We start from the raw sequence: 24,473 nt of genomic DNA on the forward strand, positions 1-24,473 counted from the left end.
CAAGAGATGCATCCATCATTACATCGGAGTCACTGCAGAAATAATTGCTTTGCTGGAGCCATCTGACTTCACAAGGATGCGACGCATTTGTGCTTGTACATTTTCAGCAAGCGCTACATTCCTTTTACTCACTGGCTGAGGGCTCCTGCAGAAGTGCACTGCAGACGTAGTCTCCGGCACGTATTTGTGGAACAGATGTTGCAGCTTTGCTGCACATGAGACAAAGGAGGCCTCCAGCTGAACCAGCACACACATGCAGCAGTGCAACGGGGCAGTGACAGCTACTTGTGCAACCAACCTGGCATTTGAGGTGGCCAGAACAGGCTGCCTACATTGTAGAGGGTGGGCAGCCCTAGATGGCATGTTGTTTTTGAAAGCCTTTTCTAAATACCAGCATGTCAGGATCAAACATCAGTAACATCTGGTCTACATGAGCTAAAATTACATCTAGAAACTAGGAGTAAAGGTGTAGTCAGCTTCTCCTCACATTTCCCCAAGAACTCTAAAGGTGAATTCTGGCAGGAATTTTTCCTAGAGATATCAGAGCTGTAGGAAACACAAAGCAGGCTATTTATCCTTTCAAAATCTCCCCAGGCATAATTCAGCCTGCCTATAGCACAGGATTAAAGTTGACTGAAAACAGTAACAACTACACAGATTCTGCAGGGAGAAAAAAAAACAGCCCATCAACTATAAAATCTTCCTCAAAATATCTTGAATAGACTGGGGAAAGAAAACTCTTCCAGGTTTCTCCTTCACAGGATTCCCTTCACACTTATATGAAGTAAGAATCTGGCGCCAGGAGGGGCATCACAGCAGCAGGAGACTATTACATCCCTACCAACATTACTGCACTGTGCCCCAACACAAGATTACTTTCTCTTCTGAGTGGGGAAAAGAGTATACCTTACCCCTCATGTCAGGCATTTTTTCCTTCCTGTCTTATCCTATCTCTAGCAGCTCAACAGAATCAGGATTTATTTTGTTTAAGCAACTTCTCTTTCCCTATTCCTCCTTCCCCCAAGACTGACGTGTCTGAGCAGCAGACCTTTCAGCTAGCCCTGGTCATCTGATAGACTACAGGACAGCTAAGCCCAGTGACTGAAAAACCTGGACTGCTTTTTTATGGGCAAACGCTCACTGAATCCATCAAAGCTGCAGGCAACAGTGGACGTGTGTATTCATATGCTTTCCTAAATCTGTTCCAAGCTGATGAACAGCCTAAATGGATTTTAAATTTTATAGCAAGCTTAGGCTACCACTTTGCATCTGCACTGGCTGCCATTCAGCCCAAGAAAAATTTAATACTTTACAGTGTGCTTCTGCTCAAAGGATAAAGCTATGCAGGCCTTCAGAAAAGACAAAAGCATTTACATTTTTTAAGGAGCATACTTTTGATTCCTTTGCTGTGATCCCAGTATTAACATTTTCAAAATTTACCTCTCAGAGGGCTATGAAAATAAGACTACAAAATGCTTCCTCACTATGCTAAAATCAGCCCTCCACAGCAATCAGGTGACAGGAACAGTATGCAGATGACCTTAAGACATTTCCCTGTATCATGTCATCAGTTTTGGGGTCTATCAGGCACTTTAAAGGTAAACAATATCACTAACATCAGGATAACTGTTTACAGCCCAGCTTTGTTATTGACCCCAGTTGTGCTCGTTAGCACAGTTTCTTTCAGTTTCTTTATTTAAAAGCAGAGGATGTGAATTACCAATACTATGCAAATCCTTTTTTTTTTTTAGCTACTCTGTGACTAGCTGCGCTTAAGGGTCAATTTTATCTATATTTAGACGATGAAACTTCTATTATACTTAATTATTTCTGTGTGGCTTGTATGATGAAGGTACTTACTAATGAATGGTGGCTTCTCGACAAAAATGCTGGCTTAGGGTATGCAGCTGAGATTTGAACCTTGACTGTGTAGTTGTGTGCCAGCCAGCAATGTTTCAATCAGTGTCACTGCTCCTGAACAGGGCAAGTTTGGAATTGTGCCCTGCCTGAGTCCCACGACTGAATCAATTCAACCTCCCTCCAACACTTTTTTTTTTTTTTTTTTTTTTAATTTCAAAACAAACATAGAAGAGATTCCACAAATTCAAACATTTCTTGTGGAGCAGATTTAAAAAGAATGTTTGAAATATACACACCAGAAAAGCAAAGAAGGGCCTGGAGGAATGCCACATCCCCCAGCGTGCAACAGACTGCATAAAACCTAATAGCACCATATGAAGATCCTCCTACATCTTATCCCCTACTTCTTTTTCTGCTGCTTCTGGCCTCCATCCCCAGCCAAATGTTCTTCTTTTCTCTTGGCCTGGACGCATGTACCAGCGTCTCTTCAGCCTCTCTTAGCATCTGCCCCTTGGAGGACTGCCTTTTGCCCCTTCCTCCCAAGGGAGGGCTCCACCTGGCCCCAACACTAGAGGCCTAAGTTCAGAGAGGCCCTGCTACCTTCACCAGCTGATTTTATTTTCAGTGGCACCATCTGTCTGCCTCCCTCCTTGATCACTTTTAGCCCAAGGACACTGACTCCTTTCCTTGGTCACACTGAGTAACACAGCATCCTCTCTTGGCTAGAGGCTGAGTTCTGACTCAATCCTTTCCACTCAGGTTGTACTGTGCAACTGAGAACAGTGGAAAGACACACAGTAATAATCACAGCAGGTTCATAATGACATAGCAGCACCAGAAAGGGCTTTGAATCAAGTGCCAGCACCAAGCATTTGTAGCAGCTCTGCTACACTGTAAGCTAGATTTGGATGGAAAAAATAACAGCTGAAACAGTCATTTGCAGAAAGTGTGATCATTATTTCTGTACACACATAAACACACACACACCCCAACATATCTGGTAAAGCAGCATATAATTGATGAAACTCAACTTTAGTTAAATGGTTCTTCTTAAAATAGTGCAGTGTCAGCAAGCTCTGGGGATTCTAGAAAGGGCTATATAGGCAGCCAAGCACTGCCTGACATTTTCCTCTACATGTATTCAACCTGTATTGCTTTCTAGGTTGTTACACTATTCTAAACAAAAATAAAAGGCACTTTCATATTAAACCTTGGAACTAATGAAAAATGTTTCACGCACTCAAGATTCCCCACAGCATCCTGCTACTATAATCCTTCCTGGTTTGCCCCACAAATTGCTTGTGACAGCCATCCCAGTGGTGAACTGCAAAATAAATTACTGCAGCTTAGCACTGAATTGTCTGGATGCACAAGGCAGCATTCAGATGGAAGAGGCAAATCAGGTGACTGATTTCACCGGCAGGACTTCCACCTCTTGCCCTTGTTAGGAGCTACCTCCAGAATGAAGTGGTTGTGGATCAGACACAGGCAACAGAGGGTCAGCAAGAATGTTTGTACCTCTGGGAAGCTCATGTTTGGAAACAAAAATTCTCACAAGTTGAACTGGCAAAGCTGACTTTAGATCCCCTTGAGAGCTTTTGCAACACGCAGCAATCACTTTGAACATTTCAGTGTTCCAAGAAGAATGCAAATATTGGCATCTCATTCACCAGGGAGAGCTTTGCCAGAGTACAAGGTCCTTCCCATTGCACTACCACACCACCAGCTCTTGATGAATTAAGAACGAACTGTGCAGCCAGCTTTGCGTATGCTGCTTCTGCTGGGACTGGCCTCCTCTGTGAGAACAACCTAATGGGAATGAAACTGCTGCTGCCAAAAGGCTTGTTGTGCTGAATTTCACACACACACAAAGAAAAAATATAATGATACTTGATAAAAAACTGGAATTTCTAATGAAAAATGCCTGGAAAAAAAAAAACAAAAACTAACAGTAAGGATCCCTAAGAAGAGAATAGCCAGGGCAAGAAGGAATAGCAACAGTGCCGTTTCAGAAAAGTACAAATAAAAAGTTATACTCACCCGATATTTACTTCAAAATCCTGTGAATACACATTTTCTGAAACTGAACGCAAAATGCAGTCCTACATCACTCCACAATAACAACACCTTTGGCTTGGTCAATGTTACGCACTCAGCCAGTTCCCCTGCTTGTTATTTAAGACATCCAGTAATCCTGCCTTTCTATTCCAAAGTGAAAGTTATCTGTGCCCATATAAACCATAAGTTAAGTATAGCCACTGTTTCTTTTGCTGCAGATAGGCACAAATCGCTTCACATATCCCAAAGTACCCAAAATGGCATAAAATGACTTGAGTCTGCCATTAGAAGTCAATACTACCAGCAACAGCAGTGAAACAGAAGGGATAAGGTTTATGCACCCTGTGAAAAATACTGGTCAGCCAGAACAATGTTGCTTGCATCAAGGCTTTAAACAATTGTATTCATGCAAGCAAAAAGGTAAACTCAAAGCAAATTAGATTTCAGCTAATTAAAAGTCCTCTTATTTGTTAAGCAGAAGTGGGAATAGGGTGTGTTATTGCCATAGGTTGTCTTGGACAGAAGACTTTTTTTCCTGAGGAAAAAACAAAGCAACTGTGCTTTTGAGGTCTCCATTTGTTATATTGAAGTGTGACTACAAGGAGCAGCGCATCATGTTTCCCTCACAAGACCAAGGTTGTAATAGCAAACAATTCAAAATACTTACATAGCCATGACCTAATAGCAATGCACGTCATGACACTAGCAATATAATTCAATGTTGAAGTGACAATAAGTAATTCTCAAGAATGTATCCAATACTTATTATGGGGTATATGGCTATATGCGTCTTACACTGGACAGCTTATGCAAAAAAAAAGAACATACTCGATTGATGGTTTTGGAGCATTTTTTTCCCCAAGATAAAATCTCAGGCATGTGTCATCTATCTTGCTCCTACTGAGCTAAGGAGGCTGACAGTGTGAAAGAGAAAACCTACTGTAGCTTCCATTTCATTTGACCTGTAAAGACAATCTGCATAACACCAGAGGATTCTACTGTTTCAGGAGAGTGACTATCAACTTCAGATTGTCATGAGCAGCATTTTCTACTGGTCACGCTCTAAAATATACCACCCCAATTTTGAAATGAAAGAAAACCCAGTATCCCCAAATTTATCAAAGACAGTTATATCGAGGAACATACCTTAGAGATGTTACTGGAGCGGCTCACAGAATGGCCCAAAGCTTTCTCATTCTGAAAGAGGAAGAAGAAGATCATTGCAGGAACACATTACAGTTATGAGGATATTTTAAACCTGGTATTAGTAACCAAGTATTATGGAGAAAGTCTTACAGCTGTGACTTTTACAGATGTTGCTTCTATTGACATCAGCTTGATTTGCCGCATTTACTAAGCTGTTTTGTTTGCTTAACAAGCTATTACGCTGCTGAAAATCAAATAGCCACGACAACTACAAACTGAGAAACACTAGAACAATGACCTCTTCTATCTGTACTGCAGAGCCCCTTCCCCAGATGCCACCTGATTTGGAAAGGATATTTTTCAGCCCTGCCTCATCGAGATCTAAAGGCAAACATCCAACCACTAAAACTGAAAGATCTTGCTTAATGAAAACATCCCAGTGATGTAAACAGAAGTATCCCAGTGGTGCCTGGAAACAATTCTGAATAACCACATGCATGTCATTTCAGGAGACGAAGCAGAACTACGGAGGAACTTCTTATCTGCCACAGAACTCAGAATTAAACTGGAAACATCATACAAGATGGAAATCAAAAGCCACAATTCTTAAAACTGAAGTCAGTGACGAACTTAACTGTTACTTTTCACTATGCAAGCCCTGACGGATAAGGATGACAAACATCTCCTACCAAAATAAACTACAGGTTTCACCAAAATATTTCATCCTTTATGGCTTCCTGCTTTCTGAACATCAATTTACCATCAGTGCAAATGGATGTGATTGTTCCACAGGTATGAACCTAGAAACTGATCTGCAAAGGCTTGTTGCTCGATTTTCTGAATAAAATCCAACAACAAAAACATTCTCCTAAAAATGTTACAGAGCCAGTCATAACATTTCATTACTGCTCTGTATCAATGCTTCTCTAATTCTGTGAAGCCGGGAGGAAAAGCTGTTTGAGACTTAAACCTCCTGAAACAGGGCACATTTACTACTTCCTCCTATGGGCTCTGTGCTGGCTAAGAGCTTCTAGAAGTGCACCCTTCCATCCGGTATTTCAGGAACCTAACAGAGATGCTTTGATAGCACCCTCTTCCAGTTCCCTCTGGCACCAACAGATCAGAGACTAAGAACAGAAGTCCTGCATACATAACAAACGGGGACATTTAAAAAAAAGGAAGCCAACTGCGCTTGCTTCTAGGTCAGCTCAGATAAAACGCACATGGTTTCAGATCTTATGCTTGTAATTTGTCACAATTCAAGTCACCTTCTGTGACCAAATCCTGCATCAAGCCTGCCTGGGTGGCTGGGCACCCAGATGCTACCCCCACACTTTGGCATCTCTGCACCCCCAGCCATTTCTCCTAACAGCACACTCCCTGAGCAGCTTGAGAACTCTGCGCCGAGAAAAAGCGAAAGCAAGGCAAAAATTTCTGCATATGCTTACAAAAGCAGGAAGGCTCCATCTTACAACACTGGTTGCCTCTCCGCACAGTCATGGACACTGCCTTGGTTGACAGATATAAATTGCACTTCCTCCTTTAAAAATTTGAGGAAGCAGTCAAGGTGTTCTGAAATCCTCTATCTGTAGGAGTATGAGTACCTAAAAGGCAGTGAAATACTCTTTCAGAAGAACAGAGAAGTGACAAATTTTGACTGATAGCCAAATCAAAAATCAGCAAGGACCGACGTAGGGTCTGGTGTAGCTGTGGCCTAAATTACCATTGACCTGAACGCCAGATCTGCATCCTGCAATGCTGAACTTGATTTGAGAGATGACTATGAGCTTTTATTATGTGGATATCAGTGTCCCTGGAACAGAAACAAACAGCTAAAGACCCCCCAAAGAATACAGACATGATGCTTCTGTGATGACTAACACTGGACTGGGCTCCTGCCAGAAGAAGCACGGCTAGGAACTGACTCCAACTGTAAGGGAAGGACCCAGCTAATTTCATCAAAGACACTGTAACTATAGCAACAGAAAAAAAAGTTCATTGAAGCTACAGAATGTAGGAGAAAGAAAGGGGGCAGGGATGTGTTCTCAAGCTATGACGACGAGAGAGCAACGCAAGTTGGCAAGCATGGAGATTTGTCACTGCCTGCGTGTGAGGTGCTGGGGGAAGCAGGCTGTGCTTGGCCTTGCAGGGATGTGTGGGAGGTAAACAAAGCTCAGCTATGTGGGACAAGAAGAAATGGTAGTGAAGAGTGAGACCTGCGGCCAAGAAGTCTCTGCCTGAAGCAACGCAGAGAGCCCTACGCAGATGACAGTCTGAAATCCAGCCCTAGACATCAAAGACTTGCAGGTGAAATTCCTGGAGACAAAATCAAACAGAGCCGAGCTCTTTGCATTAACTCAACACTCCCCAAATACTGCTACTAGCTGAAGAAAATGCCTGCAAGGGAGCACGGCTGAGCTTACACAGGCACCTGTGTTGAAAAGCATGTGCTAAAACTCAGTAACTCTGAAGAGGCTGGAGGACAAGAGCCGTATTTGCACAACACAGTGAGTGATGCAGAGCAAACACACTCTTAGCCGTGCCGCAGAAACTAGTCTTTCTGCTCTGCTCCCAGCACTATGATTTTATCTGATGGATGCCAGCAGTGTGAGAGAGAGATGCTTGTATCATCTTTATTGGTCTACTGTTGGCTATGTACCTATCAGAGGTCCCAGTCAGTACATGATTGGGAACAGCTGGTATTGTTATTGCATGTGTAATAATTTCTAAACAAAAAGTGGGCTTATAAAATATTCCTCTATACAGAGTGCACGTACACATATATCGGAGATATTTCTAAAGGACTCGGCTATGTAAATGCTTTTTTATGGTTCTGTTCCATTACCACATAAAACAGCTATGTCCATAAAGTCAACAGGAAATCACTGAAGTATTAGCCCAGACTGGACAAATTCTGTCCTCTTAAGGGCTACTTGTACTGGCAAAGAGGAGGAGCACCAAGTCAGGCATGTACTGAAGGAATGACAACTGACACAACAGCCACTACCAGATCCAACATGGATTTGCAAATACCCACACACAGTTTTTTCAGTTAGGTTGGCCTATCAGTGACCAAGTAACTCCCTCACCTGGTTAAAATTGCTTCAGCCTTCAGTCACCAATTAGCCCTGCCTTCTTCCACCTTCTAATCAGAGACATTTTTTTGAAACAGCTGCTCCAACTCTCCCAGTTTTCATGCACCCAGACTTTAAAATGCAGTGGGCTGAAAACAGATAAATAACTGAGTTTCATCGTGTAACAGCAATTTCCAGTTCACTATGACCACTCAAACAGCATCTCCACTGAATGCTCTTATTATTTTTCTTTCCAACTTCTGCAAAGAACCAAAAAGATTATTTTTAATAAAAAAACAGCAACAGAAACACCTCTAAGTAATATGTTTCATGAGGTCTAGCTATACCATTTAATTCTCTTTTACAAATAAAATAATAAAAATCTATCCTTAAGGAAAAAAAAAATACCGTGGAAGACATTACATAGAGACAGCACTTGATGGTGTTTTCCATGCTGCAGTACATTAAGGATAAGGTATACACTTTCCAGTCATTAAGCTAGAAAACAGCCAAAAAGCCATAGATGGAGCTTTTGCAATGGATGTATTTTAATGACAGGCACAATGCAAATAAACAAAAGCTCACTTTTCACACTATAACCATCACCAGTACATTCATCCTGGGATCTTTTAGATCATTCACAAATTAACATTGACTTAGGAGTTAAAAAGGCGAAGCCTCCATGACATTACTCCTCTCACTATTCAACAAATAAAGGTACTCAGAGACTATTTCCAATATGTTCTCATTGCACAGTAAGACACATTCCAGTGCAGTAATTACAGCTCCAAACAAGCTATCCTTCCTTCTTGCAAAAGCATTATTCTTTGCACTTGAATGGAAAGCTCAGGATGAACTCAGCATCTGCCAGCATGGACCACACAGTCATCACCACTTAAAGCAAGTGTGGTTCTCCTTAAACAGATCAGTCTTTCTGCATGGGATAATTGGAAACCTGCCTTTCAAAATTCATCCTACTCAAATAGAATTACCTGGCAGGCACTTAAAAAAAATTAATCGTCATCCAGATAGTAAAAGCTTGCAAGAATAGCAAAGACTTCTCACAAGTCGCTCACTGCCCCCTGCTGCTCTGAGGTCCCCATAAGAGCCAGGCTTTAGGGAAATAAAGAGGAAAGCAGGAGTGGAGGAAATGACTTACAAATAGAAGAACTGCTACCAGTTCCTACCGTGGCACGTTTTTCTAAGTTCTGGATGCAGTTGCTTGCCATTGCTTGAATTCCCCTCCCAACTTTCCTTTCTTTCTCTTCTCCTTGAATTCACTCGCTACTGTGGCAGCAGAGCTGTCTTATTCCTTCTACAGTTACTTCAGCTCACATCTGTTCCCCTGCAGGACCCTTCACCTTGCCTTCTCCACCTGGACAGCTCCTTTTCCCTCTGCCACCACTCCTCAGTTACTCTCGCATAAATGGCTTGCCCCTCTTCAGAGACCTCAAAGCTGCCACTCCCCTCCTATCCACCTGTCTCCCATACTTGTTACTTTAAGTTATTTTACCCTTGCTTCCCACCTATAATGCACCTGTTTTCCAATAAGAGCAACAGCTATGTAACTCACACAGCCACGCAAACCCCAAAGCACTTGTTCCTATTGCCTGAGCCAGGAGGGTTGTCCACTCCTTCACAGCAGTTGAAGCAGCCAGAGGTGCTCTCCTGCACTCACAACACCCATGTGTTACACCACCCTTTCTCCAAACTCAGCTGTAGACTCAATGCAGCCTTAGCAAGTGAGAAAAATGCTTTGGATGTCCCTTGCCAGGACAGAAAGAGAAAATGGTGAAATGGTTTGGATTTTGTGTTCCAAAACTACTCAGGACTGAGCTGCTGAATGACCCTTCCACAGTCAAGCTGCAAGTCATCCAAGAGTGAAACTCATTTCTTCTATCAAGCACCATGACAAGAGCATGAATGCTCAGCTGTTCTATAAGCACGCAGCCACACACACCCAGGTATTGTTTCAGGTTTCATAACTGTGACCAGATTTCTAAGCAACCTCTCCCAGTGTTTATGCAATCTTGCACTGCAATCCTATACCTGGGATATAGGAAGTACAAAGAACATGTGCTTTCAGTTCATGCAGGGGGGTGTTATTGTCATTGACTGTATCAGCACATGCACTTAATTGTCCAAAGTGCCTACGATGAGAGGAAAGAAATGGGAAATGGCTTTATGAATTACTTTCTTCTTTTGTCAGAGCTGATGGATTGTTAAATGACAAAAGATCTGTCAGCACTAGATCTTGTGATTGACAGAACCTAACATTTAATTATTTCTGCAGGAAATGGTATTTTGCATCATATCAAATGAACATGCCTTTTATTTCTTTGGCAGTCACCAGGCCATCATGGAAAAGCAATAAACTTAATAGTTTATATAAAGCCAGTGCTTGACAAACTTCTTAGCCCTTCCTCCTTTCAAATTTTTTTATCTATGAAATATAATCAGGTATCATCAAGGTTCATCAACAATTTTGCATGCAGCTATTAAAATAATGGCATCCGAGCCTTGCATCTGTGCTCCCGTGTTGCATTTACTTCTGGACATTACCTTTGCTGAGCTGAGGCTGCGTGGCCTGGAAGCACAAATTTTCATTTCTGCATGAGACCATAAGCCTGCTATGTTTCACTAACATCACATCCATTTGTGCATTCATATGCCATGTGCCCAATTTACAACAAAAAGTAAACTGCAAAGTGTTTGGCATCCAAGATGTTTATGGATGTTCTTATCTTGCTGTTGCCAGACAACCTGTCTAAAATGGATGCATGTCTATGGGATGCAATGCATAAAAATGAATCCTTCCCTCAGGGAACAAGTTATATGAACTACAGAAGACCTGATCCTAAAATATACACCCTTCATGGTAATGGAAACAATATGCATTACGCTTACCTGTGTGAAAATGCCATTTCAAACAATTTCATGTATTTAACAGCAGAAAGAGGGATACAAACACAAGAAGCCAGCAATTATGAACAGATTAAAAGGGATAACATACTGTCTTTTGTAGATTAGATGCACTTAATGCAACTACCAGAATTCTCATGGTACACTAAACATGTCAATATGCCAAAGCAATTGACAATTTTAAACATTCACAAATTAAAAAACCCCTAGGCAACTGATAATTTGTAATTTCTTAAGCTGCCAACAGACACAGGAAGACTGCAGCCCACATCAACGCTCAGAAGAGGTGGGCTTTCTCAGTGTCTACTTAACTTTGTACGTTCAGTTGTTTACATGCTTGATACCACACGTTCCCCATGCTCAGTTGCACAGTTTGCTAATTCTGTGGAAACTCTCAAAAATAACATTGAGAAAGCATTTGGGGTATTTTTGGTAACATTTAACATGATATGGCCAAAAACATGCAACAAAAAGCTCTTGAAAGAGAACTTGTAGATATCAGCCCTATTTAGTAATATCTACTTATTACATACCAGCCTGGTTTTGCCTGAAATTTCATCTTCCCATTTTTATTAGTGCAGTTTGCAAAATATTCTGAACCACAGCATTTCAAACTCAGTGTTAAACAACCACACAAATTTAGCTAAATGAGGAACTGGGCCCTACAGAACCCACTAAAGTTATTTAGCTGAACACTGGTTACAGTGAGATCCTTGTAAAAATCTGACCTGTGATATTTTGGAGAGTTTTAAGCAAATTGTTTTAATGATAGTTTGTAAGGTGAAAGAGTACGTGTATAATATAATCTAAGAGAAAACACACAAACAAAAAAACACATTTAATAATCCTGACATAAATAATTCAAAACTAGTTAAGGAAAATGATTCTCTGGAAGGAAAGATGTCTAGTCTAAGCTGAAAGAAAAGGTATGCTCATCACTGAAATGGTAGTACATTCAAACTGCAGAACAATAACCTCAAAGCAAAAGTCTGCTAATAAAAGTTGCATCAAGCGATCAGTTCAGAGCTCCTAGCTAATCATGCCAGCAACTGATTATTTACACCCAATCATTTTAAGAACATATATGTGCGCCTGTGAATGAACACACACATACATTAAGGTTTTCATGTTCAAACTTAATAATAACTAAGAAAACCTACACCAAGCACACACACACAGCAAACTACCCTCTCCTTCCTGAAAGCACAGCCCCTGTACACAAGGAACAAAGCAAAGAAGTCTCTAGGTGCAGCAGGCTACTTCAACCAGTGACTCAAGAACACTTCATACCCATCACATTGTCAGGTAAGCACAGTTGGTCTCGCCTGGGACTAGCCTGATGCTTTGGTATGCAGGCAAGCAGTGCATGCCCAGAGAAGGCTACGCAGTAGCCTCTCCTTACACCCAGAAGATAAAACATGCTGTAAATGTACTTACTCCTTCTGTAGCCTAAAAACCTGTGCTCATTTACTTCAGAACAACAGTCAGGGCACTTGACACATCAACATATTTAGCAACGTTAAGGGAATTCAGAATGCTGAGTTCCCAAGAGTCACAAATAAACAAGTTTCAGAAACTGGTAAATGTGGGTTGCACTGAGAAATACTGCATTGTTCATCTGCAAGCAGATATTCTGGCACTTCGTCATGCAAAGGATGTTCAGGACCTGTTATTCATAAGAGAAAATCCGGCCGATTCTGGTTACCTTCCAACCATACAGCAGGGAAAGGGGAAGTATATCACCACACATCCAAGATATCAAGGGGAAAAATAACAAAAATGTAGGGAAAGAAAAAGAAGCAGAATTTTGATGTGTTCTGTTTTTCGTTCCTATATATAACACTCATTAAACTGGTCCCTGATGTAAGAGCATTACAAGAATTCAGCATCTATCTGCAGATCAGTTAACATCACCTAGATCTGTGCCTACCTAATAGCTGATGCTATCCAGTTTACTGATATTGATCACTAGGATATGCATACGTCATGTTCCCACTTTTTCTCCTACATCTGTCACGATAGCTTATGCTCACCAATGATTACAGAAATCTTTTGGGAGGAAGACAAGTGCTCAGGAGATTTAGATTCTCTAAATTCTTGATACTTTGCCTCTGAGTTACGCTTACCATTTCTGAGTAGGAAAACAGGATGAAAAAAATCCTACAGGAGACTTTTGTTTGTTTAGGAAGGTCAACTTTTTTTTCTTCAGTAACATCTTTAAACAAGAGATGGTATTGCCATATAGAATAAACAGATATTCTTCCATGAAGGCATGGAAAGCAAAATCATCATCCCCATTTTGTCAGGGGCATTTTTTTTTTCGTTCTGTATTCAGCAGCAGTACTTCTTGAAAAAGGAGACCTTAACAGATCTTTCCTCTCTTCAAAATGTAGCAGCAGTCAACACGGCCAACAAAATGCCAGCATAGAGAAAGAATGAGTAGAAATGAATATTAAAACCAGTATAAAAAACAAAGCAAGCCAACTTGCGTATGGTCACTAGAGTTTCAATCATGGCTTTTTGTAAGTTGATGGAAATTCCACCAATAATGCAATCAGGTCTGGAGATCCGCCTCTGTTGATATGAGCAGATATCAACAGAGATATATTATGGCAGAAACGCAGAATTCAGAGCAACAATTGGTGTGAACAATATAGACAAACCTTTATATGAGAACAGCTGAAGCAATATATTATTGAAAGAGAAAGTAAATAAATAAGATGAAGAAAATACATGCCGCTAAGAAACAAGACATCACAGCTGTGTCCCACACCTTCAGCAGAACACCAGGAAGCAGGTGATGCAAGCCAGTTATTGCAGACTAAGGCACATACACTGCTGTGGCTTATCAAGCATTATTTCCTGGAAGATGCAACAAACCAACTCTCCACGTAGATGTAGTGGTCCCACTGAAGCCAACAATCCCGCTGGTTTCAGGGAGACTTGAACTGAGCCATGACCAACAGCCTGATCTGAAAAAAAGTATTTCAGAAACTGCAACTGGCATAAGGCATACCTTAGCAGATTGGGACCTAGAGCACTTTATAAATACTGACTTGCCTTACAGTATGAGAAACAGAGAAAGAAATTGCAGCAGGAGCTAGCTAGAAAAAGACGTGTTTACCTTGCACATGGAAATCTATGTTTGCTTGACGTTCAGCTGGGAGAAGCAGGAACTCCACACAGGAACGTACCTGTGTGCCCTGCTAACACTGAGCAGTGCTGCAGCCCACGGAGCTAAATAAAGCAGGGACAAGCCCAGTGACCCAGCACGGCAGGGCAGATAACCTAAAGGCCAACAAACAGGAAGCAAAGGAATGAAGTTTTATGAGCAGGTGGTGTGAACAGGCAGCATGGTGCTCGGAGCATCTCTAAGCATCTCTGTGCAGGGCTGTCGTAACTGAGAAAGGGACGCTCCGTGTAGGCGTCCTCGTTTCCCATCACTGTCATCCTAAAATCGTCATGTCAGATTACAGCGGAAGACTGTCTGAGGCAATCAGACGAGAGACGAACAAAACTTGCCGGCTGCAGAGGAAGCCCTCAAAAAGAGCACTGCTCTTCACCCAGTTGGGAAACTTCAGAGCCGTCACAGTCTAATGAGGAGGGTTGAGGTTTTTGTGTGCCTGCTGAACGAGCTGAATGCCAGCAGCTGCGTAAGAACTAAATTTATCACCACAGTCTCAGGAACGCTTGCATTTTCTGCTAAAATAAAATCTCAGGGCCATTAGCCTATTGAAACAGAAGCTTTTCCACTTAACTGAAGACATTTACTCATTCTTATTCCTCAGCTCTCATGCTCCAGTTCCAGTAAAATCCTGCTTGGTTTCAGAATTTATTTTTTGGAAACACATGCGCATCAGCTCAAAAATCCTGGTATTATGTGAGTAGTATTAAACAATTCACTTCACTGGGCTCCTCTGCCTCTCACATTTATTCACATGAAACAGAAAATGAGCTGCAGCTGTCAGAGCCTGACCTATCGGGGACCGTACTGCATTCTTGCACACGAGCTGACAGAGCATTTTCTAAAGTTTATTTCCTAAGGGGAAAGCGTTATAAATAAGTCTCATATTCACAGTAAATCTCCTGTCCTTCATTCCCGAGAGCTCTGAGCTAGGGCAGTTTTTGTCACAGGAAATTGCTGCAAAGTTTTCAGAAAAAGTGTATTAGCTTATATGATTTGCTTTTGTCAAACTGCTTTAAATTTACTCCCACCAAAGCTAGGTTTTAAAAATTAGTTTCAATCTTCTTTTTGTTCACTGCTGTACACATTCATTATCTGTGGAAATCATATTGCACAGCTATGAAATCTGCAGTTGCTGTAGAAGATAATAGATTTTATTAAAATACATTTTGTAGTTTTCAGAAGCAAATTTTTTTAAGAGCACAAAGAACTGCTAAATGGCTAAAGGCATTTCTGTATACCTTCTGAAAATACATAAGGTCTGACTGCTAGGGATGTAAAGTTTTCTCTTAGGCTCTCTGCTTGTAATTGAGCTAATGAGAAACTCAAACAATAAAAGAAAGGGCTCACCATGGGCTCTAGAATCCAGCAGAGAGGATTCACGCTTGGGGTAGGATCCTTGGATTGTAAGCTTTTATGCCCCAGGGATCACACTGACAGTGTTTACTGATCCCATTACAATAAAGTTCTGATTGAGAACTTCTACATAATATATATATACACACACACACACATATATATTTTTAAATCCCTTTTTGATTTCTCTTACTTTTGAAGATACAAAAGATAAAATTATCCCAGAATGAGAATACTATCCTTCCAGTTTGCAATGACCACTTAAGTATTTTCCAGGAGGTCGAAGAATAAGTAACTGCTGATTTGGAAATTTATGTTCCTTAAAGGCCAAAACCCAGACAAACAATATCGCCTACCTAGACATCAACAAGATGTCAAAATTCTTCCTGATATTTTAGTTTTAAATGGGTCTTTCGGCAGGGACACAGTCAAAAAAATAAATCAGATCATGTATAGTCATTCTTTATAAGATGCAATAGATGATATGGCCAGATTACCACCTCAGGGAGAGGCGAAAGAGCAGGGGCAAGTATTAGATGCTGCTGAGCTGCACCTTGTAGTACAGGCAGTTAGACTGATGAAACAGCAGCATGGGATGTGGAGGCAACCTGCAAGAACAAGTGGACTTTGTTCCAAAATACAAAGACCTAAAAGCATGAAGACTCGAGAACATCCTGGTCCAAATTCAGACTTCCATACTGGAGATTCCCAGTTCTGTGTTTCCAAACACAGACAGTTAGAAAAGGTGAACAAGACTGATCTAAATTTACAAGGAAAGACTAAGGGTTAGATATTGTTTATACTGGGTCCTTTGAATTTTAGCCCTGTACTTCTCTATCACAATCCTATGCATAAGTGCTTTGTTTTGAAGAAATCATTGTTTTCTCACAGGCATCCAGGAGGAAATTAATTAATTAAATTATGTTAGGTCAGGCAAGACCTGAGACTAGCAAGCAGAGATTCCAGGAACAGAACAAGCCGCATGAACAACTGAAACCCACTCAGAGATAAAGGCAGGAAGGATGGGCACCTTGAAAGGGTACCCACTGAAAAACAGATCAGAGGAAGGTCACAAGGTACAGTTTGGCCTTGCAGTTATGACATCTATCTGCAAAACTTAACTGATGAATTTTTAATAATCCTCAAATTAGGGAGATGGGGATATATAAATACAAGGTCTGGAAAAAGCCTGTGGCTCCTTTGAAATGCTCCCTGTAGGCTCTAAATAAGCCTCCCTTGTGAGCTCTCATTCAGCACATGGAAGGGAAGAAAAAAACCTCAAAGCTCCTAAAACCAGTAAAACAGGCAGTCTTGTCCTTCAGCTAAGAACAAAGTAGTAGAGCAGAACGGTAAATTACAAAAGCAAGAGTTCAAAGGGACAAATGGCCTTTTCTCTAAGAACACAATCAGAAAAAAAAAAAAAAACACACAACACTATTCTTGTGGGGTTTGTCAATAGCATCTGCCACTAGCACCTTGGAAGACAAAATGGATGATACCAAGAAGAGGGTGTAAAATTGGAAGAACCTCTCATAATACAAGTATGGCTTGAAGTAACACACCCAAATCATCAACGAAAATCAGGCTGGACCACTGGGCTGAAACTTCAGCACAGAATGAATGTGCTTCTTGTTTAACACCTTTCTTGCAAAATACTGTTGTCCAAAGTGAAATACTGCAGTTGGTTAGTGCTGACCAGCAGTAGGGAGCAGCTCAAAATAGGAACTGAACAACCTGATAAACTATAAGAGAGAAATTGAAGCCAGTTTGCAATTTACAGCCCCTTACACTCTATATCAGTATCTTGAAGTAGGCAAATGTAATGGTCACTTGGTAGATGAGAAACTCGAAACACAGGGAAATTTTGCTGCCCTCTAAAATTTGTCCTTCCTTGTCCTACACCTACACACAATGATTCTTAGTGTCACAGGCAGCAGCTGTGCCCTCTAACAGGTGTGTGGCTCAACACTGCATGTATTTTGCATAGTACTTTTGCACAGGGTGAGTTTTACGTATAGTGAAACCGTGCCACAGCAAGGAGACTATCACTGAGATCTCTTTCATTTTTCTCAGTAGCAGAACACAAGTCTCCAACCTGGAACTCGTCAGGGCATTGATTTTCATAGGGTATCAGACTTTGGGATCTGCCCAAAGAGCTGCCACCTGCTAAAGACCAACTACACTTTATTAAGCTCTTCCTTGAAATCAGAAGAATGGTCTCAATCACCCCACCAGTCTTCCTCCTTGAAACTTTACACTGCTTGCCCCATTCACCTGTAAATGTGATCCCAAATTCTCCTTGCACTTCCCTTGCTGTACAACAGCCTTCAGATCTCTAAGCATGATAGCTCTCGAGAACGCAGGTGGTGGTACTCCATTCCCTCATTCCCATACAGGGAGGCAAGCAAACTGAGGTTAATATAGATAGATAATAAACTAACATTCAAAAGATGCCTTCTTTTTGTTAAAGGTGTAAAACTATCATGGCACCACAACACAAGGCAGCTACAGGCTTTTCCAAAAAAAAGATGGAATTTGGGATCTTGGGATTCAAGACTAATACACAGTACTTTGTACAGTAGTTCTATTGGAAATCCTCATCTAGGTATACCGATATTTTGTTTTTTTCAGCCTTTGGCAATCAGAACCCTTGCTGCCCACGCTCCCACGCACACATACATAACCAGTGTGACTGTGGAACTGAAGTAAGAGGATTACATTCCAGGAGGGCCATGTTTTGGTGAGAGACTAGAGGCTTAAGGGGATTAAAAGATAGGAGCTGCTTCTGAGAGTGACAGGGTGAGAAACAGCAAAGCCCACACAAACACTGCCTGAAAGTAAGCATTGCTTTGTATTCTTCATCAGCAATGAGATATAGCAAGCAGAAAAGCAAATGAACCCATGACCATATCAGTTGCATCTTCAGCCACCTCCACTGGCCCCAGCACCATCTTAGCTCATATCATACTTGAATTTTCTGCTTCTTTGTGCCTTTTATTACCCTTATTTCTTCTTAGCTGCAGCTCCAACCACATGAACCAGCCATTTTCTCCTGTCTCTGTATTGCCTGCATTGGTTTATCCTGTATCATTTCCTGTCACCGCTGGTAAACAAATTGGAAATACTTTTCAATTCTACACAATAAAAGGGTATAGGAATACTATATAAAGGAGTGCAACTTCTATATCAAGAAATTACAGGCAGAAATGTAGCTGTCTTCAAAAGATCTAATCCTGGGTACAAGGGAACTCCTGTAAGCTTTAGCAAAAAGGACTGTAATCATTTTTAAATCCAAGAGGATTTTATTTTTATGCTAGCTAACGCTCCTCAAAGGTGAAGCATTAGATTTGGCTTCCAGTTAAATATGCTTTTCTAACAAATACTCACAGAAGCAGGAGTTTTGCTCCCTGAATGATACAGAGTTAAAATCACTATCAAGAGTTACAAATGCCAGAGGGCCTAGCAGGACTAAATACCCTATCTGGATGCAATTTAGAAATAAGAAAACAGTGCCAAATTCAAATGATGCTTTCAGGAAAGAACAGAATTCAAGAGCAGGACTCTGGTGCTAGGCATTATAAAACATAGCAAAAAGTTCAGTAGCTTCAGAAAGCTTGTAAGCCAATACAAGAAAATATAAAGGTGACTACAACACCCAGACAACAAACACTAAGAGGGATGGACACTGGTTTATTACGTATGAGTAAAAGCAGCCAGGAGTATTTAATGTCAAATGCATTAAAATAAATACATATGTATGTATATACACACAGGTGCGTGTGTTTGTATATATGTATAGTGAATATATAAACTTACAAACTACATTTTTGTTTCATTTTATGGGGAAAAAAAAAAGTTCTAAACCAGGCCAAATCCCAAATGATACAGTAAAATGTAAGTCAAAGAAACTATCTCAAAAGAGAAGTTCTGAAATGTCTGCTGATTTACAATGACAGGGCAGTTGATCTCATTCGACCACATCCCAGACAGCATCCTAGAGTAAGAGCAAGGGTTAGGATGACCACTGAGCAAGGCTTTGGAACCAGGAGATGCACTTTCTGTGATCAGACCTTAATGACCCTGGATACCAAACCTTTCTGAATCTCAGTTTTGCCATTTGAAAAGAATGGTATAGAATATTCAGACCTCACCTCAGAAAAGCACTGATGGTAAAACTACTTCATGCCTATAAATGGTAAAGAAGCCTCTCTTATGGAGGACGACCTGCAAAAATGCTAGCGTTAACAATAGGTGTACTTAAATACTCTTCCTAGTTCTGTTCATGACCTCACAATTTCCTCCTTGTTAAATTCACACTTCTTGATATTGCAGATGTTCTGTTTTCATTTCAAATAATCTGTGTTCACCTTTCTTTTCCTCTCAGTTAAAAGTATGTTAACATCTTCCCTGCAGTCAGACATGTGAGAAGGTTTCCGCTTGTGCTTCCACAAATCAAAAGCAGCTGCTACATGGCATGGCACGGTAGAAGTGAAATCTCTTAAATAAAAAACAGAAGAGCAAAAGGTGAAAGGAGGATAGAGCAAGCAATAAGCAATATAGCCTACAATCAATACAATTGAGAAGTAGAAAAACAAACTAAAAGAAACATTTATTTTTTTTTTTTATGGCAAGGTAACTATTACATTCCTTTGTTGAATTCAGTATGACAAATGTAGGTCTTCCAATGAAAGTCAAACTGCAGAAACTACTAATGGTTTGAAGCATCAAGAAAAAGTAGACTGAAGGGCATGCTTCATATGGGATTCTTCATGGGATAGGAGAAAATATCTAATAATGATCAATGTGGATTTCCCTTTCCAGCTGTTCCCACCCAAAAGATGTCCTTACCCTATTGTACCTTGCACATTTTCAAGTTAATGGGCTACTGAAAAGAGAACATTAACATCCATCCTACAGCTGCTGCTTCTCAGGAATACCTTGGGAAAACAACACCAGCTCCCACCGCTCTTCCAGACTGAGTTTGCAGAATATGCAAAGTTCCCTAAAATGCCTTTAAAATGCCTTTTGGGGAAGGATGGACAGAGAGAGAGAGAAAGAGACAGGTCTGCTTTTGGGTTAGAGTAGCACTGCATGTACTTAGCTTGATTTTTCTATGGCATTATATGAAAATTGGCCTTTGTTCTATTTGTTTTGTATAAATGCAGGTATGCCAGGAAAATCGTGGTGCAACAGAAACCTATACCCACACAAAACTCCCTGTCCTGTGCAGCCAGTGTTAGTCCTCCAATCAAAATAAGCTTTATGGACAGCCTTTTTCTTTCTTGTCTACAGTGTATTTGCCATTTGTGTGCAGGCATTGTGCTAAATTGTGAACCTTAGAAGTACAAATTGTGTTTTTAGCCCTGCAGCTATAAGAAAAAATTGGTAAATCTTTTCATTGCAAAAATGCTGCCAGTTGAAATACACTGGCAGCCTGAACCAGCTAGTCAAATGGGGGCAGGCTCTCTTTTGCTAAATGCTTATATAGCAAGGATAGGATATAGTAACCATTGCACATCACCGAAGTTCATACTTCAGTGTTGATGCATATTAACACGGACAGTTGTGAACTGTTTCACCACTGAGGCCAGTAGTTTCCAAGCTTTTCCATTCAGTAAGTCATTTCAGGGATGATGACTGCAGCTAGGCTCACCATTTCTACATTTAAGAGCTTCTGACCAACTGTAATACCTACATCAGGCTACAAGACAGACCATCAGCGAGTCGACTACTTCTCTGGACTCTGACCATAACTTTGGAAATGGGGATTCAACAGAAGTCGGTAGATTAACTTGACTTCAAATAAAGGATATTTTTAGGGAGAACAATGCACAGTCAGCGCTCTCATGGAGACTACAGGGGTTGCAGGGCCACAGTTACAGGAGGAGAAAGTATTACAAAACAATGTAGCAGAAACATTAGTTCCTTGACAAAGCAGACAGAGAAAACACATGGATTATTACCCTAACCACAACAGCCCAGACTGGATTTGAAAGCAGAGCTGGTGCCTCAAATAGCCTAAGGTATTACATCTGGTTCTTCAAACTCGTCTGAACCCTCTGAGACAGACAAACGCTTCCTTGGGGAAGAGCATCATTCTTTCAAAGTCATAATGCTAACCAGTGAATGGCAATCAAGATAAAACAAGCACCCCAATGAGTCATAAAACATTAATTTTCCATTAGACAGCAAGAGAGAATCTGATGACAAGAAACAACAACAAAATTAGCTATTAACAAAAACCAGATGGAATGGCAAAAACCATTCAAAGAGAACTATTAACCTAATATCAAGAGAAAGAAGTAACAGGGTGTAGTAACCACAAAACATCTCAATACAAAGACCAACCACCCATCAAGGTCAACATAAGGGAGCTTAAATTGGTTGGTTCTGAGATAGCTTCCTGTTACGCTAGGTTAAGCTGACATTAAATTTTCCAGAGGGAAAACAAACAAAACACTCAAACAAGAGAAATGCAAAACCCCATGTTGACAGCAACCTAGCTACCCAACAAAAAGTACAGGAATCAGGCCCTGGAAGAACATTTTAATGACATTTCTTCCTCTTCCCAGCAATTCCCTACTACCTCAGTGCCTTCTCTTTTGAACTACAAATCTATCACTGACAAGCCTGAGATTCACTAAAATGAAGTGAAAGATTATGGCATCTCCACAGTCCAGACTAGGACCTAGGATAAGGTTGGTCTAATAATATGCCAATTCAAGTCACCCAAGTGCCACTGAAGCACTACTGGATGTATTACTCAGAAGCTAAACTGTTCCCCACTTTTTTTAAACAACTACAATTCAATGTTGTCAACTTCTGATACACACAAAACATGACTCAAGTTTCAAAATGATGAGATTAGCTCTAAACTCATAAAAACAAGTATGAGTGTGCACATCCCCAACCACAGAGGCTGAGTACACCAAAATACACATGATAAAAATAAGTCTGCAACACTGCCTAGTAACTGCAAAAGACGTGAAAAAATGCAAGTTTTAAGCATCTGATGGAAAAAAAAAAAAAAAGAATTTGAATAAGGTTAAAAAATGTACTTTTAGCTTCACAGCCTTTCTTTCAGTTTCATGCAGGACAGACACACAGGTATGGTGCTTCCATGCTCCTGATATATATATATATTTTAATATTTTAGTAACCCTGGTTAGACTATACTTTCAAAAGTGTTAAATCTCAGAAGCAATACATATGTTTTTTGGTTTTAGGCAAATATCACCATTTTCTTTTCTAGGACTCAAATTCTGGATTTTTTTATTTTATTTTTTGCCAAATAAGGCTGCCATTCACAGAGGCAAGGGTGTCTGTTTAAGGTTACCACATAGCCAATGGGTTCAAGTCATTATGTCCTTTGCATGTAGTCCCTCAACAATGGAATATGGAGAGATGAGGGATAAGATAGAGGGAAAAAAGTGAACAAACCTGTGTAGTCTTTCAGTCCTGAACTGCTTAACTGAAGAAATGGAAAAATCACCCTCTTGGAAAACTCTTCTTCATTATCTCACCTTCACTGAGACAATAAGCTCACTGGAGCGCATCCTATGTCTTTAGGCCCATCTGTACAGCACCCTTCTGCTGTCTGCAGATAATAACAAAAAAGAAAACTTGGAAGAAACACCTGGGGATATGCATGTCTGGCTGTATGACAAAAGGCTTGTGCTGGGCCCGTCTGATTTCCTCACAGGTATCTTCACAAAAAAAAGCACCATGAAGCCATACTGGGAGAGACAAGTGCTACTTCTATCAAACCCATTGCGGAACTGGTCTTGCATGAAACTAAATGACTAAAACAAGAGTAAAAGGTGATATGAATCTCATAGGTTTTGCTCCTAAGGGCAGTAGAGCAACTTCAGAATAAATGTCTTTGGACTGCTACTTGAGCTCCTCTGACCCATTAAATCCTAGTTTCTAAGAACACTGGCGAGATGTTGATGGCTTGGCAGTTCTTGATCATCCATGTTTAAGGCATGTAAGGTTCCCACACCTGTAAGTCATCAAGCATATTTATCTAGCAACAATAGTTATCTGGTGATCTTGTAATCAAGGTAATAAAGCAGAAGCAGAAAAGCCCCTAATCATGATCTTTGTCCATCATCCATATAGAGCAGACAGATGAGAAAGGGATGTTGCTAGTTAAGAAATACATGGATTCTAAGAAACATTACAAAAGAATATTTTTAGCAAATGCAACTATGGGAAAGAAGTGGGTAGTTTTAGCAACAAATGAAAAGAATCCATAAGTGAAAACAACATATCCAGAAGTGATATTTAACAAAAATTAAATGCTGATGTTAAAAACACATCAAGAAAAGACATGAAAGGGAAGGAGAACAAGCCACAAAAAGACATCAAAAAGGAGAGGTAGAGGCAAGAACAACATAATCTGAAATTCTCTGTTCCTTACAGGTTTATGATTGTAAAAGGCCAGAAAGAAGGGTGTTGCTTTGTTTTGTTTTTTTCCCCTGGTCTTGTTTTTCCTCCGGAAATCAACACTATAGTAACTTTGCAAAGTTGAGGCCTGTTCTGTAGCTTCAACTGAATAGTTTTGACTATCTTTGTTCTTCTCCAAATGCTCTTCCAACATTGTCAAGTAGAGTTTCCCCACTGGGGCTGACTGATTTATATTGTAGTTGATCGGCTTTCTACTCTTCTAAAACCTCTGTAGTCCTTTTGATACATCTCAGACATCTCAGAAAGAAAGATTCAACACGGCCCTCAACGCATTATTAACAAGCTCAAAAGATATGTCTTGGTAGCTACAAAACTTATGGTCATGATATGTGTGAGAGAGAAAGACAACTCTGTCACACCACATTATTATCTTTTAAAAAGGATACTGCTAGACAACCTTCTTT

At 40.5% G+C, this 24,473-nt stretch overlaps 1 protein-coding gene across 5 annotated transcripts in view; it reads right to left on the reverse strand.

Annotated features, from left to right (window-relative positions):
• Positions 1-24,473, reverse strand: part of MARCHF8 (membrane associated ring-CH-type finger 8) — a 91,243-nt gene that overhangs the window by 16,768 nt on the left and 50,002 nt on the right. For 4 of the 5 annotated variants that reach the window (XM_027460086.3, XM_027460087.3, XM_013104765.5 and 1 more), the window contains exon 3: positions 5,065-5,115. In XM_027460086.3, the coding sequence (XP_027315887.1) occupies positions 5,065-5,115 (51 nt within the window). Of the gene's footprint in view, positions 1-5,064; positions 5,116-14,184; positions 14,209-24,473 lie in introns of those variants that run through there. The other variant, XM_013104768.5, reaches the window with a different exon arrangement.

Source organism: Anas platyrhynchos, chromosome 6, assembly GCF_047663525.1.
Source record: "Anas platyrhynchos isolate ZD024472 breed Pekin duck chromosome 6, IASCAAS_PekinDuck_T2T, whole genome shotgun sequence".
Taxonomy (NCBI): domain Eukaryota; kingdom Metazoa; phylum Chordata; class Aves; order Anseriformes; family Anatidae; genus Anas; species Anas platyrhynchos.